The sequence below is a fragment of the Babylonia areolata genome, chromosome 9 (assembly GCF_041734735.1).
Source record: "Babylonia areolata isolate BAREFJ2019XMU chromosome 9, ASM4173473v1, whole genome shotgun sequence".
Taxonomy (NCBI): Eukaryota; Metazoa; Mollusca; class Gastropoda; order Neogastropoda; family Buccinidae; genus Babylonia; species Babylonia areolata.
In genome coordinates this window covers 16164027-16188868 of record NC_134884.1, presented here as the reverse complement: position 1 = coordinate 16188868, position 24842 = coordinate 16164027, and the positions used below count along the sequence as shown (strand labels likewise).

Here is a 24842-nt window from a genome sequence, read left to right as displayed (position 1 = left end):
AGATATATAATTCTTTTTTTATAAGTAAGAGAAAGAGGTAAAGGAAAAGGACTCCACTTCTACTTTCATTATCAGATTCGAAACCAAACAATTTCCGTGGCACATGGGAAGTTATCGAGGAAACAGCTTAAATACGCCACCTAGTTTTAAGGTTGCTTTTCTTTAGCTTTGATTATATGTCGTTATTCATAATATTATCTTGATTATTTCTTTGAAATTTAAAAAATAAAGATGGGTTCGAAACTGCTAGTTTATTATGTAAAGTGCTTGTTGGTCACTGGTCTCAGGCGGTCGTGACTCGAAGCACGTTGCAGGCTTCGGAACTGCAAGACATTTCACTGAACGGATAAAATAGGACATTACGGTCTAGCAGTCTGCAGATGGCTGCCCCCAAAGCTGCAGCAAATGGTGCTAAATTTTGGGTGAGGAGGTTGATGTTTTTAAAATGCGAATTAGTACACAGAGGTGTATTTTCAAGGGACGTAACCGTGACCTCTTCTGTAGACCTTTTACACAATGTTTTGAATGGCAGCTAAGGTCAAGGATGCAGTGACTGCATGAATGTGGATGTGTGTGTGTGTGTGGATCTGTCAGTAACAGTGACATTACACTACCTCAAAAAGCAACAGCTATGCCTTGTCATAGAAAGTAACGGCCTGGCTCAGTAAGATTAGAAGTAGTTTTGCAACATAATATGCGATTAGACAGCATGATTTTAGCGCATGAACAAGTTCCTAGCAGCATATTGTGGCAGGAACAGGTGCACATACAATGACATTCAATGATTCACACAAACACACACATGTATACACACACACACACACACACACACACACACATGTATATAGATATATATATATATATGTATGTATGTGTGTGTGCACAACACACACATACACCTAGAGTGTCAGACACACACACACACACACACACACATACATGCACATGCACAATTAAGGTTGTGTATAATTTGTCATTTGTATATAATTTCTTCTTTTTTTTCTTTAGGGATGATTACTGCAGTTTAATTGAAAGCAAATGAGGAGGAAGAGGAATTTTATTTAATGTCCCATACTCATGATTGTAGACATGAATGAGATATTGTATTAATATTATAATACTGTGTCTGGTTTATGTTTTATTTTCCAAACTGCTGGAAGTTTCTAGATTATAGGAGGCATACTATATATCATTATTGTGTTTCTGTAAGCATAAACACATTAATTGATTAAAGATGATGTATGTTGGTAAACGATTTATTATACATGTTTGTAATTGTACTGTACTGCATGGGTAGTGTAAAAAAAAAAAAATAAATAAAAATAGACCGAACCTGAGAATAGTGAGACTGAACAGATCCCTCCCAGTCCCACCTATCATGACTTACCTTCTTGATTGTGAAACTGTCTGCTTAAGGATTGTTTGAACTTTAACTGAATTTTATATGGACTGAATGAGACATTGGTAAATTGATCTTTTAAGATTTACTTTAGCTTTTAATGTTAGTGTGGTTTTCTTTGACTGATTTTAACAACTGACAGGTGTACAGCCCAGAAAGTGAAATGACCCGTTAGTGGTCGGCTGGTCTATAATTAAACAACATCAACATGATTTGATTCTGGTAGTGTTTTCCCCACTAAATCAGTGATGGGTTTGTATTTGCAGGATAATTTGAAGCAAGCAGCCATCGTGATAAATGGCGGCATCATCACATTTTTTGGCATCAGCCTGTACCGTGGTGAGGAGAAGTTTTATGCGAACATTGCAATGCCTATGACGAGACTGCTGGATCCAGAAAGGGTTCACAATCTGGCCGTCACTGCTGCAAAATACAAACTCGTGCCGAGGCCACGCATTGCAGATCCTCCATCGCTGGTAATATTGCACACGATTTGATTCTGCTGTGTCTTAAATTACACACTTTCTTGACTCACTCAGCTTTACTTTGTTTTGTGCATGTCAGACGGTGATTTTCGGTACCAGTGTATAGTCAGTGAGCCAGTCTACTCTACAGTCCATCTCTCTCTCTGTCTCTTTATATATATATATATATTTATATCCTGTTATTTTTTCTGTCCTTTTTTCCACAGTAGTCGTTCTTTGTTTATTTCCCATCTGTTTGGGATCTGAATCTGAACTGATAACTTGAGTGCATACCACTCACTGACTTAGTTAAGCACTTCAGTGAAATTACTGCCTTGCAATTTGCATAGTTCTTGAATTCATGTTTGAATTATGCTGTACAAGTGCCTTTTTAGATAGCTCTATACTTTAATATAACACATATGCAGGCTTAGTCTGTATGTATAATTTATGTACTTGCACATACATGCACATTTGAGCTCATATATGCTCGCATGCATATTTACAAGCATGCATGTAAATGCGCATCAGTCAAATAACAGATCAAAAGTATATAATGATAGTGGAACAAGCATCCAGATTGATGAAACTCATTATCTGAACATGTCTTCCCTCATGCTGTACGTTTCTTGATTTTGTGTGTGTTTGGTGTTTTTTTTGTTTTGTTTTTTATAATTATTTAAGGACCTATCTGTTCATAAATTTTTTTATTTACTCAACAATTTTGCTCAGAAAAAGAGAAGTCTTGACCTGTCTGTACTTTTTAGTTTTATTGACAAGTTTGCTCAGAAAATAACTGCTCAGAAATTAGAAGTCTGGACCTGTCAGTACTTAAGGAGTTAACTGACCTGACAGTTTGGCTCAGAAAAACTTTACTGTCCTATTTTGCTAGAAAACTGTTTCTTTCTACAGTGACCTATTTTGCTGAGAAAACTTTATTTCTACACTGACCTATTTTGCTCAGAAAACATTCTTTCTTTACTGACCTATTTTGCTCAGACAACTGTTTCTTTCCATGCTGACCTGACAACTCCACTCAGAAATCGGAAGTGTGGGGCCGGACGTTCAGCAACCCTGTGGGTCTGGCGGCAGGGTTTGACAAGCAGGGGGAGGCAGTGGACGGACTGCTGAAGGTGGGCTTTGGTTTTGTGGAGATCGGCAGCATCACGCCACACCCCCAGAAGGGCAACGACAAACCGCGCGTCTTTCGACTGGTGGAGGATGAGGCCATCATCAACAGGTGAGAACTATACGTCTGCTGTGGCCTTCAGTGAATGATGGGAATGAAAGTGATTTTCAGTTTGCACTTTCAATTTCTCAGGGAGGCGTCACTGCATTGGGACAAATCCTTATACATGTGGAGTGATGGCCTGGAGGTAACGCATCCGCCTAGGAAGCGTGAGAATCTGAGCGCGCTGGTTCAAATCACGGCTCAGCTGCCACTGTTTTCTCCCCCTCCACTAGACCTTGAGTGGTGGTCTGGACGCTAGTTATTCGGATGAGACGATAAACCAAGGTCCCATATGCAGCATGCACTTAGCGCACGTAAAAGAACCCACGGCAACAAAATGGTTGTTCCTGGCAAAAATTCTGTAGATAAATCCACTTCGATAGGAAAAACAATAAAAAATACTGCGCGCAGGCAAAAAAAAAAGGGGGGTGGGGGGGGGGCGGTGCTATAGTGTAACGACGCACTCTTCCTGGGGAGAGCAGCCTGAATTTCACACAGAGAAATCTGTTGTGATAAAGAGAAATACAAATGCAACTAAATACAAATATATACATATACACTACACCACACCTGCTGGGCAGATGCCCAACAGCAGCATAACCAAGCATGCTTGTCAGGCTTCGAGTGCATGCATATATATTTGTGTACCTATCTTAGTGGATTTCTTCTACAGAACTTTGCCAGAGGACACTTTTGTTGCCCTGCGCCAGCTGTGTGCTGCGCACGGGACCTCAGTTTATCATCTCATCTGAATGACTAGATGCACAGCTTGATTTTCCAGTCAAACTTGGGAGAAAGGGCGACAGTGGCATTTGAACCCAGACCCTTCTGGACACTCTCGGCAGATGAGCATCTTAACCACTCTGCCACTTTGCTACTGAAAGTGAAAATAAGTCCACAGTTAATAATTCTCGTCCCGGAGGCTTAGCGTTAGAAGACAAAACAGGTGCTGAGATGCCACTGGCGCTGCTGTATCACATTTAACCATTTGAGGATTGCGCATTTTTTAACACGCATGCTGTGTGCATCCCTTTATTGTGACGTGAAGTATGGGTCCATGCAGATTGTATTTTCAACATAGGGCTGTTTTCATCTGATGATGTATGGATGACTACAAAGGTATCAATTGTAATAGTGTTGAGAATGATGATGGTTGTATAAGTGCTGAAACTTTTGTCAGTTCTTCATTGTTTTGAAGAACTGATATCCTTATCTTCATTTTCCTCTACTAGTGTACTGTTGTAATTTTATCAGACTGGTAAAATTGTTTTTTGCAGAAAGTAAACAGAAGCAATGATCATTATGATGTGTGATGATTTAGATAAGATTTTTTTAAATAAAGATTTTATAGACAAAGAATTCTCTTGTGAAAGTGACAGTGAGTACACTGATTTTCTTTTTTTTTTTTCTCTTTTCTGTTATTTTACAAATAGAATACACAGATGACATCAAGAATCATAAAACATAACAAGACAAAAAAGTGAGAAAAACTACAGCATGGATACTATGAATTTGTACTCTGGTTATTGAAGTAGTAAATGGAAAAGTACACAGATAAAAGATAAGAATTTTCTTTTTTTTTCTTTCTTTTTTGTTGTTAATCTCCTTTCCTTGCCTTCATAGATACAAGAAGATGCAATGATACTTATTAAACTTTATTAGGGAAATTATTAACATGTTTTTGGATAAGAAGCAATATATTTTTTTTAAAGAAAAAAACACACAAAAAAACCCAATCTCATTACAACCACAGAACATCACAAAGTTTGATCTTGGTCACACATTTCGATAGATGCATGAGTTCATGATAAATATATGCATAACACAGTATAAGGTCATATAATACATGGCTTGCCTGCTGACATAGATTGTATAGATATCTGGACTTTTTCAAGGCTTTATATCATGTAAACACAAGAGAGTGTTGATGTTGCTGTGTAACGAGTGTGTGCGGTGGGTCAGGTACGGGTTCAACAGTGAAGGACATGAAGCGGTCTTCAGACGGCTACGCCATCGAGAAGCCGAGCCCAAAATATCAGGTCAGTCAGTGTCGTAAGCTGATGTATACATGATTATGAGGACAGACGGTGATATTTTCGTGTCAGTACAGCACAGAGTTAACTTACAGGAAATAGCGTATGGTGATGATGATGATGTTGAAGTCAGTCAGAGATGATGATGATATGTCAGTACCGATGAATGCGACAATTACTGCTAGAAAAGAGCGGCAAAACAAAATTGAGATGAAATTCCAAAGGGCATCCAGATTCATTCTTCTTTTTTTTCTTTTTTTTTTTGCTGCCCCATCATCTGCATCGTTTCAGTGCCGTTACTCCCACGCTCCTCATTTTAGATTCCCCCAAACACAGCCACACCCAGGTTCGTCCATCACAGTTCCAGCGTCGACAGTCTGCAGGGAACCATCGATGTTAGGCCACCAGGAGGCCACACACCAGAGGAGACCCTGCACTGCTGCTGAGTCACTTCAGTGATGTTCAGTGGTGCCCGTTCTGATTTAACATACTAGGACACCACCTACTAAGCCCACTACTAACGACAATAATGGCTTAGTCATGGAGCCAGACTGAGTGAGCGTCCCTCCCAGAGTGGAGACCGCCACCACATCCCTCAAATAACAGCCCTCCTTGAATATGCCAACACTGAAGACATTGACAGGACTCACCCAAAGCACAGAAGTGGAGGGGTATCAAAACTGAGGTCACCATGAGAGCAGGGCATGAAAGGCCACAGACTTTGAGACTGTTTTGTTTATATTGATGATGATGGAGGAGGAGGATCACGATGACAATGTTGCTATGGAGGTCCATTTTGGTTTGGGACTCTGTGACAAGGCTGTACCCTATGTTTCCTGTCATAATGATATCCCGGCGTTAACCAGGCCCAAGAGATACAGACACTTGCAGTGTTGGTCAGGTAATTAGAACAACACACCCAAAGACACATCCTTGAAATGGATGACACTCAATGGTGTGGTCCCAGTCTCCCCATTTAAGCCCACAGCACACTCAGCTCTGGGTGAGAGCCGGCCGTGGGCCGAAAAACCCACCTCCGATGGGATTCGAACCCGCGTCCTCCCAGCCATCAGTCCGCAATGCAAACCACTTGGCTACAGCGGCTGATTCCAGATTCTTTCTTATTCTTCCACATGGGAGGTATGGTGTTTGAAAGTAACCAAAGCACAGGATGGCCATTTTGATCTGAAAAGGCAGTGGTCACCTACAGCCAAATGGTTAAAAAGTTAGATTTTTGTTCTGAGAGTCCTGGTTCAGTTCCTGGTCATGGTGCTAGGTGGGTTAAGGGTGGAGATTTTTCCTATCTCCCAGGTCAGCCTAAGACTTCCTGAACTCCCTCATGTGCCTACACATGGAGAAGATCAAATGTGTGTGCTAAACACCCTGTAATCCATGTTAGCATTTGACGGGTTATCAAAACAGGAACATATCCAACATACACACCTTTGAAAATGGAGTATGGCTGCTTATATGGTGGGAGTAAAAATGGTCATGCGAGTAAAAGCCCACTTGTATATATAATTTTAAGTTAACAGTGCTTGATTTGTTTTTTAAAAAAAAGAAAAGAAAAAAAAAAGATGAAAGACTGATATCATATTTTTCAAACAAACCAGGCACTTTATAAAAGTATGCCTCCTATCTGACTCAACTGGAAGATTGCTGGTAGAGTTTCCAGCTTTTCCTGGCTTGTAATCTTATCTGAAAGACTAGCACACAGACCACTTGTAAACTACACAGGAAAAAGCTCCATACAGAAAAGGTTTCGTTTGGGGGTAATTTTATGCCATTCAAGTTTCATATGTATTTCTTTTTTTTTTTTCTCTACTGTCATTTTGGTATGAATTTTTGGTGATGTTTCGCTGTATTTTTTTTTTATGTTATTGTGTTTTTCCTTTCTTTTTTTTTTCTTCTTTTTTTTTTTTTTTTTTGCTATGTGATGATTTCTTTCTCTGGTGTCTGTTCGCTGTGTAGACTTGATAAAATTCCCACACATGGGGGATGCACGGAACCGCGCAAATGTCAATTTCTGGACCGAGCACACGGTTACTTGGAGTGAGGAGAGATTAAAGCGAGGTACTGCTCGTCAGTTCATGACGCTGTCTGCTTGTGTAGCACACACATCAAAAGTTTAATCAGCACTTTTACGAAGCAGTCATTATTATCTAGAAACAAAACATGAATGTTGATTAATTTTTCATACACGGAATTGCTCAGGTTGTTCAACTGGATTAGATCGGATGTGTGTGGCCTGTTTTAATCGTGTTTGTTTGCTGTTTTGAGCAGTCAGTTCTGGTTTCCCATATGTTTGTTGTTTTTTTCTTTTTTCTCTCATTTGGTATGTTTATGCTTTCTGTGCTTTCCAAGCAGATAGCGGATAGTGATTTGGTTTTCCTTGTGTACCCAGAATTCATTTTCTGATAGATCTGATATCTTTAGATAAAAGTTTATCTGTATTTAGTTGTTGGGGTGTTTTGGGTTTTTTGTTGTTGTTTTTTTTCTTCTAAATCACAGAAAAGAATCTGTTTATTTTGTATTATATTTGATAGGAAGGAAATAATTCCTTAAAACTTTATTTGAAACTTTTCTGATATTGCTGATTCTGGATTTATCCATGAAATAAAGTCAAGCAAAGCCCAGCAAAGCCAACTTTCCTTTCTTAACCGACTTGTTCCTATCCCATACATGGAGCAGCAGACCCCACTTGTGAGGACTGCTGTGCCCAGTTCACCCACTTAGTTGCAGAGAAGGGGAGAGAGAAAAGGGGGGGAAAGAGTATTTGATTGTGGAGCTTTCTCTTTGATATGGTATAGAATAGTTGTGTAGTTCTAATGGGATCATGTCATCCGTGTGATAGAAAACGTGACAGGTGAGTGGTGGACTTTCAGACTGGCTGTACCTGGTGGGTTTAGGGTTGAGATTCTTCCCACCCCCCAAGTCAACTATTTGTGCAGACTGCTAGTGCCAGAACCCCCATCAGAGCAATGAGTGCACATGTGAAAGATCCCATTATAATAATAATAATAATAGTAATGGTATTTATATAGCGCTGAATCTTGTGCACAGACAAATCAAAGCGCTTTCACACCAGTCATTCACATGCATGCATAACTCTAAAACTCCATATTAGTGTTCTCTGGGTTGTGGAAACATGTACACACCTGGCATGTGCACCCATGGAAATGGAGTATGGCTGCCTGCTTGAGGAATTTCTGACACATTTCACAGGTATTGATGTTGGGAAGTAACGAGAAGACTTATTTCCCCATCTCCATTACATGTATTGATGTTGGGAAGTAACAAGAAGACTTATTTCCCCATCTCCATTACATGTATTGATGTTGGGAAGTAACGAGAAGACATTTCCCCATCTCCATTACATGTATTGATGTTGGGAAGTAACGAGAAGACTTATTTCCCCATCTCCATTACATGTATTGATGTTGGGAAGTATAGGATGGTGGCTTACTGGTAATATGTCCACATGGGATGCAAGAGAATCTGAGGGTGCGGGATCAAATCCAACAATTGCTTGTATTTTTTCTCCCTCCGCTAGACTTTTGAGTTGTAGTCTGGACCCTACTCATTGGAATAAGATAATAACTTGAGGTCTAGTATGTAGCTTATACTAAGTACATGTAAAAGAACCCACAGCAACAAAAGGTTGCCCTTGGCAATTTTTTATAGAAAAATCCACAATGATAGGAAAACAGATACACAGGCCTAAAGATAACAGGTTGCACTGTACTGTAGAGATGCGTTTTTCTTGGGGAGAACAGCCGATAGTTCACACAGAGGAATCCGTTGTGACAAAGAATATAACAATAAAATGCAATATTATGCGACTGTCACATCTTCCAGTTGGGTGAGGATGGTAGGGGCCATAACCAGACTGACGTTGACGTTTTCTGAAGAGTCTGTGTGATGTGTTCCGCAAGTTGTTGAATGATGTTGATTGTTTGTTACGTGCAGCCACGTACATGTCGGAACAGAGGAACATGCTGAATATCAACTTTTGGACTGACACTGTGAGGGAGGAGGAAAAAGCCTCTGCTAGAGTGGCGGTTAGAGAGAAGAGAGATAGAACTGAGCTTAAGAGGCAAGGTACATGCTTGTTCCTTGGCTGATAACGTATCGTTATGATAATACACCCGCTTTCAGACTGGTCGGCATGCTTTGTGAATAACGCTGCTTTGACCTGTCGTGTTTTGTTTTTAGCTTTAATGTTTCGTTATTGCTTTTTGTTACTTTTTTGACTCACTTGTGTAAACAAAGTGAGTGTATGTTTTAACCCGGTGTTCAGTTGTCTGTGTGTGTGTCCGTGTGTCTGTGTGTCTGTGGTAAACTTTAACATTGACATTCTCTGCAAATACTTTGTCAGTTCACACCAAATTTGGCATAAAAATAGGAAAAATTCAGTTCTTTCCAGTCATCTTGTTTAAAACAATATTGCACCTCTGGGATGGGCACAAAAAAAAAAAAAAAAAGAAAAGAAGCCTAATTATATACAAACTGCATTTACTGTTATATTTATATTTTTTTTGTATTCTCTAAACTTGGCACTCTGATCTCTTATTCTGACACAACAAGAGGAGTCATTATTATCATTTTTTGTTCAAACAGGAACTTCTTTTGCGAAGCATGGAATTTTTATTTATTTTGCAAACGTTTTGTTGCAGATAGTAAAAAAGGGAAATTACTCTGTAATTAATGCTAGGGGACTTAATTTATCACAAGTGAGTCTTGAAGGCCTTGCCTCTCTTGTTTGTCTTTGTTTTGCTTTGGTTTGGATTTTTTTTTTAATTTATCTGCTTTTGCTTTGCTTGGTTTCCATGTGTGAATTGTATGTACTGTCTCAGCCATTGTGCCGGTGCTCAGCATAAGGTGGTTGAGAGATGGTGGTCCTCATTTCATCATTGTGTACAGTGCCACTGGGGAGGGGTAGAAAGGTACCTATGATCTGTCGTTGGCATTTATCTGCTGCAATGAGGAAAAGATCATAATGTTTCTATGTCTTTGAAATTAGTAAACCATTCATACTTTTCCTTCAGGAAATTGAATGGGAGGTATCTTCTCATTCTTGTAAATATGAAAACTTAATTTCGTTTTTTAACTCTTGATAGAAAAGCTTTGATGTCTTGTGTACATATATGTGTGTGTGTGGGTTGGGTTGGGTTGGGTTGGGTTGGGTGTGTGTGTGTGTAGTGTGTGTGTGTGTGTGTGTTTGTGTAGTAGTGGTAGTAGTAGTAGCCTGGTGTGGGAGGAGGGGGGTTGGTGGACGCTGAGTTTCAGTGTCCGAAGAATATTGAAGGCTGCTGTTAGAGGGAGAGACCATCATGGAATGATAGTTATCATATTCATATTTTATTTCACCCATTTGCCTTCTATCCTGTGTCTCATTTTTATTATATATAAATGTATTTACTTATCTGTTTATTTTGTTTTGTTCGTCTTACTTCATTTAAGACACATGTTTTATAATAATTATACACACCCATGGTAGACTTTCAAAACACTGGCCAGCACGTTTTTGTTTTGTTTTTGGTTTTTCATTTTTTTTTTGTTTTTTTGCTTTCCCATCATCTGTACCATCTCATTGGCATTTCTCTCCTGCTGCTCATTCCAGATGCCCCATACACAACCACAGCTGGGTTTGTTTGCAGCATGTTGGGTTTATCCATAAGTAGACAGGCATCTGCTCCTCTTTTTTTTTCACCAGGAAAAGTAAAGAAGACAAGCTGTTGGCTGAGCCTTCGCTCTAAATGGACCTCATGCAGCAAACTATGACGCTTTTACGCCTCCTTAAAACAGAGACTGTAACAAATGGTTTTCTTTTTCAGATGGAAATTTCATTTCACCCCAGCTTAAAAAGTTAAGCCATGATTGTAACCTGCAATCAGCCATTGACATCTCAGATGATAAAGCCATGTTCAGAGGATTGGGAAGGGACGAATCCCAAAGACCTGCTTGAGAGGGTTATGACTCCTCAGCAACAGAGACGTACACAAAAACAGACCTGATCTCTCCTGCCATTGACACAAACAGGTTGAACAGCATGGCCAAGGATGATACTGGCTGGAAACAGGACTGTGAGAATGGGGGTCAAAGGAGCAGAGAAAACCTTGAAGATGGCTTTATCGACCTGCTGGCTGATGCCCTGATGGACAAGTTGTTCAGGGTGGGGGTCTTGGTTCAGTGAAGACTGCGTTCTTGGAGAGGGTGAGTCCTGAGCAGAGGAGGAAGCGAACCACAGAACTTGGAAAGGACACAGAGGCAGAGGGAGGCCTGTGTTGCTGCTGATTCAGCCCTGTCAGATATCCCAAGGTGATGTCTGCAGCAGAGGATTTTCCTGGATTGGATTGGTCCAGTTCCACAGTGTGAAAACCAACAAGCATTCATGTTTTGTCATACAAGACAAATGGACATGAACATCACGACCATTGTATATGGAGTCACCAAAACATTTCAGTGGGAAGGATCACTTACTTAGAGTGTTTTTAATTGTGGTTTTCAGGTTTTTATTTGTTGTTTTTTTGTTTGTTTGTTTGTTTTTGTTTTTTTTGGCGGGGGGGGGGGGGGGGGGGGCTTGGGGGTATTCTTTTTTTCAGGGGGATCTTTCTTTTTCTTTCTTTTTTATCCTCTGATGAAGATATGACAGCTCATGGAGCAACCATCATCTGAGACTGATGTGTTCTTACTGTGCCCTCCTATAATTATATACATTCTAGCATAACTAGACCTGTCCAAGAGATACAGATACCTGTGACAGTATAGTGTGGTCAGATTGAGCTTTTTATTGCTGAAGAGGCCTCCATTTGATGTGCTGCCTGTTTTGTTCCAACTGCTGCATAGCAGGCTGTGATCTGGTGTAGAACATCAGAAGTTGTTTGTGTTTGACTAAAGCCTCAAGTCTTGTGGATCATTTTGATTCACTCCAGACGATGGAACACTATAGTGTCCTCATGTAAGGTAGCGTTCCAGACAACGGAATGCTGTAGCGGTTTCTACAATTAAAAATTTGTCCACATTTTTCTCATGGGGTAGCATAAAAATCGCAGCTACACTGGGCATTGCGAACGTGTCAAGAGTCGAATGGAAAGTTTCTTCGTGAGATTTCCGTGACCATACACTCGCTGGTCAGCCATTGACCTTGGTACCCCACATGACAAGCTAATCTGCTTACGTATCAAAAATGGCGTCGCAGGCGATACAAGTGGAAATTTTTTTTAGCAAACTTGATCATGACAGCGGCTTTTTATTGCTGCTGAAGTGATTGAAATGCTTCAAACTGAAGGTTTCAACATCAACGAGGATGATGAAGACATTGAATAAAGTATCTGCAGTGAAGAAAGCTACCAGCAAAAAGGTACTGACAGTGACTCAGCTTCTGAGGGCTGTGAAGAGACGGAGGGGGGTGGGCATACAAAAGACGTTAGAAGAGGGGTCAGTGGGTCCAGTACAGGGAGTTTCATTCAGTTACTTTGTGTTTTTTTTATTTTTTGTGATTTTTTTTCGCTAACCCTAACAAATGGGTTGTCTGCAGGGGAAAGCAAGGGAGAAAACTATTCGTCCAGAGTGAGTTAATCCATGAACTTCCAGTCCTCTTGAGAATTTACGATGTTTTGATGGTACGGTTTTAGTTGAGATTTCAGGTCATGATTGTTGTACAGTTTTAACACTCTTGTAAAGTTGTTTGTTTTGAAGTCAGATCTTGATTTCTATTCTTTATTTGTTAGGTCTTCATTTCTGTCCCTTAATTTCTTTTTTTTTCCATAAAAGTATATACTTTATTTATTTTATAATCAATTTTATTTTATTTTTCTCTCACTGGTAAGTTCCTCTTTTTGGACATGTTGGACAGAGCGAGGCATGATGGGAGTGAACTTGGGCAAGAACAAGTTGTCGGGTCACCCTGTGTCAGACTACGTGTCAGGGGTCAAGGTGTTTGGGAAGGTCGCCGACTATCTGGTCATCAACGTCAGCTCCCCCAACACACCCGGTCTGCGGGACATGCAGGGGAGACGACAGCTGGAGGAACTCTTAGATCAGGTGACTGTCATTGATGGGCTGTGTTGTGTGTGTGTGTGTGTGCATGTGAGTGTGTGTGTATGTGTGTGTATGTTTGTGTGTGTGTGATTTCAAATATGAGAAAGGGAATTATAAGGAAAGTGCATGTTGAGTGCATGCAAGCGTGTGTTTGTACCATATTTTGTCGTTGTTGAATTGTAGTGTTCAAGTATGTATGTGTGTAAAAGAAAATATGTGTATCAGAAAAAGACAAGACAACAAAGAATTCCAGGGGTGTCAATGTGTCAATGAAAAATAGAAGTCAAAGTGCAGTGTCTTGTTTCAGTATTTTGCTTTAGACTGTTCGCAGAGGTCTTTTTGGTCTTTGCTTGGACATTCGATTTCCAAAGAACTTAAATTCTCAGCATTGGATATTGTTACTGATAATGCAAGTTGAATTGGAGACTTCCCTTGCATGGAGAAAACACCCAGCCATTACCTGATGATGAAATAAGGTTAGAGAGTGGGCTCCCGCGAAGGGTTAAGTACCCAGTAAATGCCCGTACCCGACTTCAGGGTGAAGTTTGTGCAAAGAGGGGGTGGGTGTTTACAACAAATACAAGGTAGTTTACAGTAATATCATGGGATAGTGTTTTTGGGTTGTTTTTTTTCTCAAGGCCTGACTAAGCGCGTTGGGTTACGCTGCTGGTCAGGCATCTGCTTGGCAGATGTGGTGTAGCGTATATGGATTTGACCGAACACATTGACACCTCCTTGAGCTACTGATACTGATACTTCCCCTTGACATGTGGCAGGTGGTGGCCGAGCGAGACAAGCTGCATGTGGAGCAGAAACCCCCCCTCCTGGTGAAGATTGCTCCCGACCTGACAGACAAGGACAAGGCTGACATTGCTGCTGTGGTCATGAGGGAAAAGGTACCTGATGGTTTGTGTGTGTGCGTGTGTGTGTGTGTGTGTGTGTGTGTATGTATGTGTGAGCATTTGTGTGTGTTTTTTTTCCCAGGATTTGGGACATTTTTGTTTCTGTATGAAGAAGAATGATGATGGAGTGATGACGATATTGCTATTGGTGTCCACTTAGGTTTGGGATTACTTGACAAAAATGTACTCTTATAATAGTATGTCCCGGGGTCAACCAGATTGAGAGATACAGACACTTACAGTGTTGGTTAGGAAATTTGAGCTATACTCCTAAAGATGCATCAGTGAAGTGGATGACCCTTGACTGTGTGGTCCCAGTCTTTTGGAAAACATGTGAGCCAATAGCGCACCCAGCTGTGGGTAGGAACCAGCTGCACGCTGAAAACCCCCCACCTCTGATGGAGTTTCAGTCTGAATCTGTGTTCTCCTAGTCATCAGTGCTTAATGCTCACCACTTCGCCATGGTGGCTGGTTGGTTTGTAGTTTTTGTCTGCAGCAGCTTTCCTTGTCAAGCTCTCTCTCCTGTTCCTGCTCACAGCTGATAACAGTTGTGAGTTGTGGAGGGAAGTGCGTGGTGTGATGGTGACAGGCCTGACTGTGAGCAACATCTTGGTGCTCTGACTCCACAACCTCTCTCTGTCTGTTTCTGTCTCTCTCTGTCTGTCTGTCTGTCTCTCTCTCTCTCTCTCTCTCTCTCTCTCTCTCTCTCTGTGCCGTTCTTTCTCTCCTTTCTCTCTGTCTCTCTGTCTGTGTCTGTCTCTCTCATTCTCTCTCTCTCTCCACTCCTCTCTCCCTGTCTCTCTTTCCTGCCCCGCCTCTGTCTCTCATTACACACCAGCACACAGCTGATAACAGTTGTGAGTTATGGAAGGATGTGCAGTGTGTGTTGGTGACAGGGTAGTGTGGATGGTTTGATCATGTGCAACAGCTTGGTGCCTTGACTCCACAGTCTGTCTCTCTCTGTCTCTATTTCTGTCTGTCTCTGTGGGTTACGGAGGGAAGTGCAATGTGTGATGGTGACAGGATGTGGTGAATAGCCTGATCGTGTCTTACACTGTTGTGTTTTGACTCCACAGCCCCTCTCTGTCTCTGTGTCTCTGTCTCTCTCTCGCTCTGTGCCTGTCTGTCTCTCTGAGTCGTGGAGGGATGTGCAATGTGTGGTGGTGACAGGGTGTGGTGAATAGCCTGATCGTGTCTTGCACTGTGGTGTTTTGACTCCACAGCCCCTCTCTGTCTCTCTCTGTCTCTCTCTCTCTGTCTCTGTCTCTCTCTCTCTGTCTGTCTCTCAGAGTCATGGAGGGAAGTGCAATGTGTGATGGTGACAGGGCGGGGTGGACGGACTGATAGTATGCAACACCACGGTGCAGAGACTGGACAGCCTATCTCTGTCTCTCAGTCTCTGTCTCTCTCTTTCTCTCTCTCTCACTGTCTGTCTCTGTCTCTCTCTGTAAGTTACGGAGGGACATGCACTGTGTGTCGGTGACATGGCGAGCTGGACGGCTTGATAGTGTGCAATATGACGGTGCAGAAACCGGACAGCCTATCTCTGTCTCTCTGTCTCTTTCTCTCTCTCTCCCTGTCTGTCTTTTTCTCTCTCTCTGAGTCACCGAGGGAAGTGCAATGTGTGTTGGTGAGAGGGTGGGGTGGACGGCCTGATAGTATGCAACACCACGGTGCGGAGACCGTACAGCCTATTCTGTCTCTCTGTCTCTCTCTCTCTGAGTCATCGAGGGAAGTGCAATGTGTGTTGGTGAGAGGGCGGGGTGGATGGACTGATAGTGTGCAACACCACAGTGCAGAAACCGGACAGCCTATCTCTGTCTCTCTGTCTCTTTCTCTCTCCCTCTGTCTGTCTCTGTCTCTCTCTGTAAGTTACGGAGGGACGTGCACTGTGTGTCGGTGACAGGGCGGGGTGGACGGCCTGATAGTGTGCAACACCACGGTGCAGAGACCGGACAGCCTATCTCTGTCTCTCTCTCTTTCTCTCTCTCTCCCTGTCTGTCTGTCTCTCTATGAGTCATTGAGGGAAGTGCAATGTGTGATGGTGACAGAGTGGGGTGGACAGCCTGATAGTGTACAACACCACGGTGCAGACACCAGACAGCCTATCTCAGTCTCTCTGTCTCTGTCTCTCTCTTTCTCTCTCTCCCTGTCTGTCTCTGTCTCTCTCTGTAAGTTACGGAGGGACGTGCAGTGTGTGTTGATGACACGGTGGTGTGGACGGCCTGATATTGTGCAACACCACAGTGCAGAGACCGGACAGCCTATCTCCTTCTCTCTCTCTTTCTCTCTCTCTCCCTGTCTGTCTTTTTCTCTCTCTCTGAGTCACCGAGGGAAGTGCAATGTGTGTTGGTGAGAGGGTGGGGTGGACGGCCTGATAGTATGCAACACCACGGTGCGGAGACCGTACAGCCTATTCTGTCTCTCTGTCTCTCTCTCTCTGAGTCATCGAGGGAAGTGCAATGTGTGTTGGTGAGAGGGCGGGGTGGATGGACTGATAGTGTGCAACACCACGGTGCAGAAACCGGACAGCCTATCTCTGTCTCTCTGTCTCTTTCTCTCTCCCTCTGTCTGTCTCGTCTCTCTCTGTAAGTTACGGAGGGACGTGCACTGTGTGTCGGTGACAGGGCGGGGTGGACGGACTGATAGTGTGCAACACCACGGTGCAGAGACCGGACAGCCTACAGAGCCAGAACAAAGGGGAGGTGGGGGGGCTGAGTGGTCAACCCCTGAAGACCATGGCCACCAACACTGTCCGCGACATGTACAGGCTGACACAGGGTGGGTACCATGTATAACGGTTGGGTTTCTTGCAGAGGTTAGGCCATCTGCTCCCCCCCTTTTTTTTTTTGCCAAAGCAGATCTTGTGTAGCGTATTTGGATCAGTCAGCACGCTTCAACACCTCCTTGGAACTGAAACTGTGGATATGGGTTTCAATTCTCCATTATGTTGTAATGATTGTATTGTATCGGTTTTTTTGTTTGTTTGTTTGTTTTTTTGCTTCTGTTTTTTTTTTCACAACAGATTTCTCTGTGTGAAAACTGGGCAGCGCCACCTTTCTTCTGTCTGCAAGTGAATCTGTTTTATTATCAGAGTATATTTTTCTACAAAATTTGGCCAGGGACAACATATTTGTTTCTGTGGATTTTTTTTTAAACAAAGTGCATCCTGCGCACAAGACCTCGGTTTATAGACTAGCACTTTGACCATCACTCAAGGTCCAGTGGAGGTGGGGCGGGTGGTCAAAATCCTGGTCCGTGTGGCGTTTGAAACTATGGAAGTTTCTTTGTCTCTCTTTGGAAGTTTCTTTCGACGGGCGCAATAGCCGAGTGGTTAAAGCGTTGGACTGTCAATCTGAGGGTCCCGGGTTCGAATCACGGTGACGGCACCTGGTGGGTAAAGGGTGGGTATTTTTCCGATCTCCCAGGTCAACATATGTGCAGACCTGCTAGTGCCTGAACCCCCTTCGTGTGTATATACAAGCAGAAGATCAAATACGCACGTTAAAGATCCTGTAATCCATGTCAGCGTTTGGTGGGTTATGGAAACAAGAACATACCCAGCGTGCACACCCCCAAAAACGGAGTATGGCTGCCTACATGGCGGGGTAAAAACGGTCATACACGTAAAAGCCCACTCGTGTGCATACGAGTGAACGCTGAAGAAGAAGAAGAAACTATGGATACTTGTTTCCTAGTCTAGCACGTTACCACTAAGCCACTGCTGCTGCTGCTGATAATAATATTAATAACACTATTTATAGTAATAATATTGATAATGATGACAATAATAAATGATCATAAGTATAACAATGATAATAGTAATAATAATACAGATGATGTTTCAGTATGTAAAAAATAAAAAGTTAACTTAAAGAACGACAGCTGTCAGAAAAAAAGTAATCTCCGGACAAGAGAAATAATTAACCCATGCAAGTAACGACTCTTACTGTGATTAACTTTCTGTGGGATGTTTCAGGAAAAGTCCCCATCATCGGGGTGGGAGGGATCAGCAGTGGGAAAGACGCCTATGAAAAGATCAAGGCTGGAGCGTCGTTAGTGCAGCTGTACTCAGCGCTGGTCTACAAAGGTCCCCCTGTGGTCTCCAAGATCAAACGGGAACTGGACGAACTGCTCAGGTGAGGGGTTTAGCATGTGTGGATTGGCTGTTTATTTTTATGTTCAGTTTGCAGGCTTTGTTTGTGATGGTAGTGTATATATCAAGCATGATACTTTTCCGCCGTTAGGCGGAAAATCGCCGTGGTTCATTACAAATCAGCCGTTCAAAATATCGATCCGCCGCCAGTGAAGATGATTCCGCCGCACGAAACTTTGATTTCCGCGGAGCGACACATTTCAATAAATTCTGGAAGGCGGGGGTCATTTTTGGCTCTGCACCGGTTTCCAATCAATGATTATCATAGTAGGCCTATCCCAGAATTCACTTCCGCTTTGCGGGAAGTCTCGTTTGTTGACCGGCTTACTCTAGGCTACAGCGATGTAGATCTAGGCTACAGTGAACGACTCACGCAAATTGTCAATGCCAAGGCCTGTTTTCATTGAACGGACAGCTAAAACATCTTGTTTTGATCGAGATTCAAAGAACAAATGGAGATGGGAATGGGTGGACAAAACTGTTGAAGATCAGCGAGTTGGCGAGGTGATATGGAAGATCGAGAAAGGTGGCTATGCGTACTGCACTGTGTGCGACAGCGAAATCAAATATTCCAGTCGAGGGTTCGTCACTATTCGCGAACATTTGACTCGACCTACACACCAGGAAATATTTGCTGCCTGCAGGAATGCATCACGCCTTCCAGGTAATGCCTATTTATTCATTTTTAAATAGAAATATTCAATTATTGGTGGGTTACAGTGTTTTTGATCTGGGGGAAGGGGAGAAGTTGGCCGGCACACACACACACACACACACACACACACACATAGATTCAACTAGCAAACAGTACACACGTGCACTTAAATATCCATACACACACAAAGGCACCAACTCGCAACTCTTGCACACTCAGTGTCTTATGTACATGAATTTGATATGTTTACATAACGAGACTCGCACACAAACCTACACTTGCACATAATCACACACGCACATACACACACACACACACACACACACACACACACACACACTTTCTCTCTCTCACTCTCTTCCCCCCCCCCCTCCCATACACATACACTCACACATTCACACACACACACACACACACACACACACACACACACACACATACACACACAAACACTCTCACACACACAAAGACACACACATACACAGACACACACACACACACACACACACTTTTTTTTGTTGTTTTTGTTTTGTTTTGTCTGAATCACCATTTTGTTGTCTGTCTCTCTGGCAGTAAGTCCCGAAGCTCTGCACAACCTGGTCCAGACTCTCCACAGTCCATTGCCAAGGATTCTGCATGCAATAGCAGCCAGGCCTCGGACAGAAAAAGGAAGGCATCAGCAGATATCCGAGCCTTCTTCTCAAAGAAATCTTGTTGAGTGTCCTGTACATGCATATGCCTCCTCCATGTTCCTGCAAAACCCCTGTTTTACAGCTACATCCAGAGTAAAACTAAAAAGTTTTCCTGTTTCTGGGACAGACCTGTTTGGATGACTTAACTTTGCTGAATGACATTTTGCTGTTGGATAAATTTACCTGTGGATTGGTGGTCCGGTAAGGCTATAATTCATGCATGATCATTTTTTATCATACTAACAGCGTTTCTTTGTAATGTTCTGTGTGCTTTTCTCACACCCAGTTTGCCCCTTACAACAATACTAATTTTTCCAGGTAAATTCTAACACATGGAATGGGCTTGCAAGGATTGCTCCAACTGACTTTTTAGTGTCTATATAGACTATATACTAATCAATAGACACTAAAAAGTCAGTTGGAGCAACCCTTGCAAGCCCATTCCATGTGTTTTGTTGTTATGTGTTCTTACTCTGATTTTATATATATATGGCTAATTCGTGTTCAAAATGTCAAATTTCCCCGGAGGAGCATGCCCCTGGATCCCCCCCTCCCCACCCTTTTTTTTTGGGGGGGGGGGGGATTGTACCATGTTAAGCCTCGTTCTAAAGATGGGGGGGGGGGGGGGGAGTAAACAGTTACACTAATTGAGAAAATCCATGTCTGTATTAATTTGTCTTTTATTTTTGACACTGTTGTGGGTTCAGTCCACAGAAGAAAAAAAAATCCTCTTTTTTTTTTCCAATTTCAGCTGCATTTTTTGTTGTCTGATTTTCCTCTTTTTTTTTCCTGCCTTGGTGGCATGCCTGATATATGTGTGTGTGTGTGTGTGTGTGTGTGCTGAATGTGTATGTGGTGTATGTTGTAGTTGAACTGGAATGTTTCTGTTTGAATGAACTGAGCAAGTGTGGTTTGGATTTGTTATTGTTAGAGTTGTCATTGGTGTGTGTATGAGTGTGAGAGAGAGTCAGGTTCAGAATCGTATTTATTTGTCATGTGATCAGATTCTCCCAAACCCTCTTCAAAATGTTCACAATCATGCACAGACTCACACTGACATTAATCTGGTGCGTGTTTTTGGTTTTTTTAGTTTTTCTTTGTTTGTTTGTTTGAATACGATGACAGAAAGAAATGATAGATAAAACAAGAATAAAAAAAACAACAAAAAACCAATGATTCCTCTTTCAAACTGTATACATGTAGGTCGCAGATAACAGTCACCACAGTCAGAAATTGTGTGTTATTTTTTCCATGTCTGGTGGGGAGGGGCAGCAACCCCATCATTGGGCTCACTGTGTGCTAGGCATGATTGTGTCCCTTGAGCCAGGCTGTGTCCTCCTCACACAGGAGACCAACCAGAATGACACTGTTCTCTAGTTTCCATGAGCTGTGTTGTGTGGACACTTTTTCTTCTTCTTTTATTTTTTCTTTTTGTTCGGTTGGTTTTTCTTTCATTTTTGTTCTTGTTGTTCTTGACCTCATCCTTCATGGGCAGCTTTGGGAAGTCACAGGATTGTGACGTGACTTTTCCCAGCCAGGATTGGACATCACTTCACTATGGTTGGTGTCTCTGGATCACTTGCCATGGGGGAGGATAGTTTACTACCAATTCCCAGATGTCCGAGGAGTCCAAATGAAACTGATGAAATTGATGAAACTGAAATTATATCCGGCATGCAGTCTGTTCTGTCCCTCACAGATAATGCAAATGGCCCCCAGTTGCTGTCTTTGAAGGGTTTTTTTTCCCCCACAAACTTTCTTCTCTTTTCCCCTTTTATTTGCATACATTATCTCTTTCTTTTTTAAAATTTTATACATCTTTGCAAACTCCGTTTGAAATAAGAGAAGGGTTGTTTAGTCGTCACTTGCTTTTGTTTCCTGCACTTTCATGTAAGGAAAAAGCATCTAGATAGATAGGGAGACAGATCTAGATAGATATGTCTCTCTCCCTCCCTCTCTCTCTCTCTCTTGCTATATATATATATATATATATATATATATATATATATATATATAAACTCAGTTCGGCCAGTCCTCTCTTCTCCTATACACAGACCCCTCGGATGTCCAGTGGGTGTCTGAATGACCCAACCTTTAGCTTCCGTCGTCAGAATTGTGGTATTCTTTGTCAACATTCACCTCTTCAGTATAAGAGCCTTCCGCTTGCAATATTTCGATGATGGTAACTGGGGTGAAACGCTGTTAACGTCGTCTCTTTCGCCGTTCGTATGGAGAGAGTTAATAAATTTTTATCTCTGTTCTGTTTCCAGAGAAGACGGCTACAAGAGTATATCGGAAGCAGTGGGGGCGGACATGAAGGACAGTAAGTAAGGAAGGTGAGTGAATCCCTGCGTGATGAGCCAGTGTACGTGTGGATTGCCTGGCGACATGCTGTGGTCCCTTGCTGCCAACTGCCACCATCATCTTCAGTGTTCTCTCCCACAACTGGGCTGTCAGATGCTGTGATTACTGTGGTGCAGCTCTTTTGTTCACATGTTGAGCTGAAAAAAAAACAAAAGACTGAAAGAGTGTGAAGAGTGGATTGTACTGTTGTGTGTGTGTGGATGATGATGGTGTGTTTAATGCGTTTGCGTAAGTGTGTAACTGAATAAAGTTGTTTGCGTACAGAGACAGTGCGTGTATGTGGGTATCTAAATGTGCTTTAAAGTGTTGTTTGTGCGAAGGGATGTATTTTGTTTGTCGATTGGTATGTGTGTAACCGAATGTGTTGCTTTTGTGCGGATAGGATAATGTGTGCATACATTGGTGCATATGCTTGTGGATAGGAATAATGCATGTATATGTGCTGTGCATATGTATATGAGTAGGGATGATGAGTTTCATATTATCTGCGTGTTATGTAAATGAATAAGCAAGGATTTTTCCAAGTTTTCCAGAGGTTTGATCCATAGAAGTTTACAGTGTAGACTGTCATGGTGTATGTACGTTTGTTCGGATGACAAATGGATGCGGAAAGATTAATCAGGCCACTAGAAAAGCTTATCTGTGAATTATAAGTCATTATACGAAGAATATCAGGAACCAATATCTGACATCACAAAAGCTATTGCGTATGGATGATAAATCGATGTAGGGATAGGAAGTGGTAGTTAGCTGTCACCAAAACACGCCACATGGATTGGAGAGAGAGTCGGTATCCACACCATGTAAGTGCATTATACACACATTTTTTTGGTTTGTTTGTTTGGGGTTTTTTTGTTTCAGTGAAATTGAAATGTTGTTAATTGTAAGATGCAGCATAACAAAAAAACAAAAAACCCCTCAAGTACCATGAAGCTTGTAGGTGTGGTATTGGCACATCTTTCATCTTTCGGAAATGAAATGATTTTTTATCTTTGAGCAGAGGCGGGATGACTATAATTTGATACTCTGTTTAACTGTCATCAGAATGTAGTATCCCTGATGATGCACACAGTTGGAAAGGATACTCAGATTTTGACATAGTATATGTCTGGACACGCGTTTTTGATGCAAATTATGGTCATGCACAGATGCAGATTTTCATCATCCATGTTTATTTTTTAGTAGTTGTTGCTGTTAAGGACGACCAGCTGCACATGACCTGTCATTATTTATTCTTCTAGAGACCTGTTTTATATATGTTCTTGAAGAGCTGGTTTTTTACATTTTAAAAAGATGGAACATTACACATTTAATGTATGTATATCACTGTGTTCTTGTGGAACTGGTGCTGGTAGATCATAATTGAAGTTTTTTTTTAGTGATTTTAAAGCCATTCAAGTTCAGCAGGTTTAAAAAAAAACTTGTAAATGTAACAGGAACTTCACTTCTTATACATTGCTTGCTTATTGGAATGACAAGTAGATGTAAGAAAGGTTATAAATTATATACTAGTAATTCATAATTATTATTCAGCTGACTTGGAACATCCACAGGCTTTTCACCCACACCTTACGATCCCTCAACACACATACATCTGACCTTAACAAGAGCACAGCATTCGTGTGCGTTGATAAAATGGAAAACATCGTTCCAAAAGCACACACAAAAATCATCAACCTTCGGGAGGTTATCGGCTGTAGTTACTTTCATTTTCTATGCATAGTCGGGTAGTAGTGTGCACAGGACAGGAATCAGACCCCTGCCGGAGTCTGCAGTAGTGGGTCATGGTAAGTATGTTACTTAAACATAATGTTAGGAAGAAAAATTCCTTTTTAACATATGAACATTAGTTACGGGAATTAATATCTGCATGTTATTTTTTGTCTGTTTTTGTCTTTCCACTGAACATTAGTTATGGGAATTATCTACATGTGTTATTCTTGCCTTTCCACACAAGAGACTGTGTGTTTTTATGCGAAAAGCTTTTTTTTAGCGGAATATTGTATTCAGAAGATCAGTCATATTGACTGTTGCACAATTTATTTATATTCCACATGTGTTTGGTAGGCTGTTTTACTTATAGGTTTGATGTGCTGTACTTGAGAAAGGCTTAGTATTTATTTGCTCATGGGGTTTTGTGTACTTGAGTGTGTGTGTGTGTGGTTGTGTTGTGTGTTTGTGTGTGTGTATGTTTCTTTTCTTTTTTGTTTTGTAGAGTTTGTATGTCATGGCCTTTTTTCCATTTCCCTCCCAAATTCATATTCAAATTCAAGAACACTTGATAGATCCACATGGAAATTAACGTGTGCCCATTTATGTTATATAATTGTACTTGGTGATGAAAGACAAATGAGCATTGGCTTTGATGGAGAATCATGCTGCAAAATATTAGGGCACATCTGATTGAATTCTTTTTAGCTGATTACACTTTCAGTGAAAGATAGCTGAATGGTTGTTTACTGCTGATGAGATAGTGAAAGAAAGCTGCATGGTTGTGGATCACAAGCATATAATTATATATATAGAGATTAATTTGTTCAAGCTCAGGAATAAAGATGTGCATTGTGCCTTTTTTCTGTCTTGTTCTGTTACATCCTCTCCTCTCATTCCTTGGATGTATGTGTGTGTGTTCGTGTGTGTGTTTGTGCATATATATGTGTGTGTGAAATGAGTTAAATTCATTGTGTTTGTGTGTACAAGGGATTAAATTCATTGTGTTTGAGAGAGAGAGTGTGTGTGTGTGTCTGTGTTGATTTCAGGGACTTGTTCATTATGATGTCCTTGTCTTCTGATATTTTGGAGTATGAGTAACATTTCTCGCTCGAGTTGGTCATTGGTTTACATATTAATCAGCCATCATCCATGCTGACAATTTTAGTTTGGAAGTGATATGTATTACAGTG

The 24842-nt window shown here is 41.6% G+C and overlaps 1 protein-coding gene across 3 annotated transcripts; it reads left to right on the top strand.

Annotated features, from left to right (window-relative positions):
• The first annotated feature begins 279 nt into the window (after positions 1-279).
• Positions 280-24506, top strand: LOC143286091 (dihydroorotate dehydrogenase (quinone), mitochondrial-like). Of its 3 annotated transcripts, XM_076593675.1 has the most exons (11): positions 280-422; positions 1666-1875; positions 2904-3103; positions 5057-5133; positions 7099-7200; positions 9097-9228; positions 12986-13173; positions 13947-14066; positions 16700-16853; positions 18052-18211; positions 21846-24506. In XM_076593675.1, exons 1-11 carry the CDS (start codon positions 381-383, stop codon positions 21904-21906), a joined length of 1446 nt encoding a protein of 481 aa, XP_076449790.1. In that variant the 5' UTR covers positions 280-380; the 3' UTR covers positions 21907-24506. The 3 variants fall into 3 exon arrangements, with proteins under 3 accessions (XP_076449790.1, XP_076449791.1, XP_076449793.1); XM_076593676.1 differs by lacking the exon at positions 7099-7200; XM_076593678.1 differs by lacking the exon at positions 9097-9228.
• Positions 24507-24842: the final 336 nt, after the last annotated feature.

Bases quoted from the DNA above. Each gene is read 5' to 3' on its own strand.
- LOC143286091 (XM_076593675.1), top strand. From the start codon at position 381: ATGGCTGCCCCCAAAGCTGCAGCAAATGGTGCTAAATTTTGG. The intron at 16,854-18,051 runs GTGGGTACCATG...GGGATGTTTCAG, and splicing joins CATGTACAGGCTGACACAGG to GAAAAGTCCCCATCATCGGG. The intron at 18,212-21,845 runs GTGAGGGGTTTA...TTCTGTTTCCAG, and splicing joins GAACTGGACGAACTGCTCAG to AGAAGACGGCTACAAGAGTA.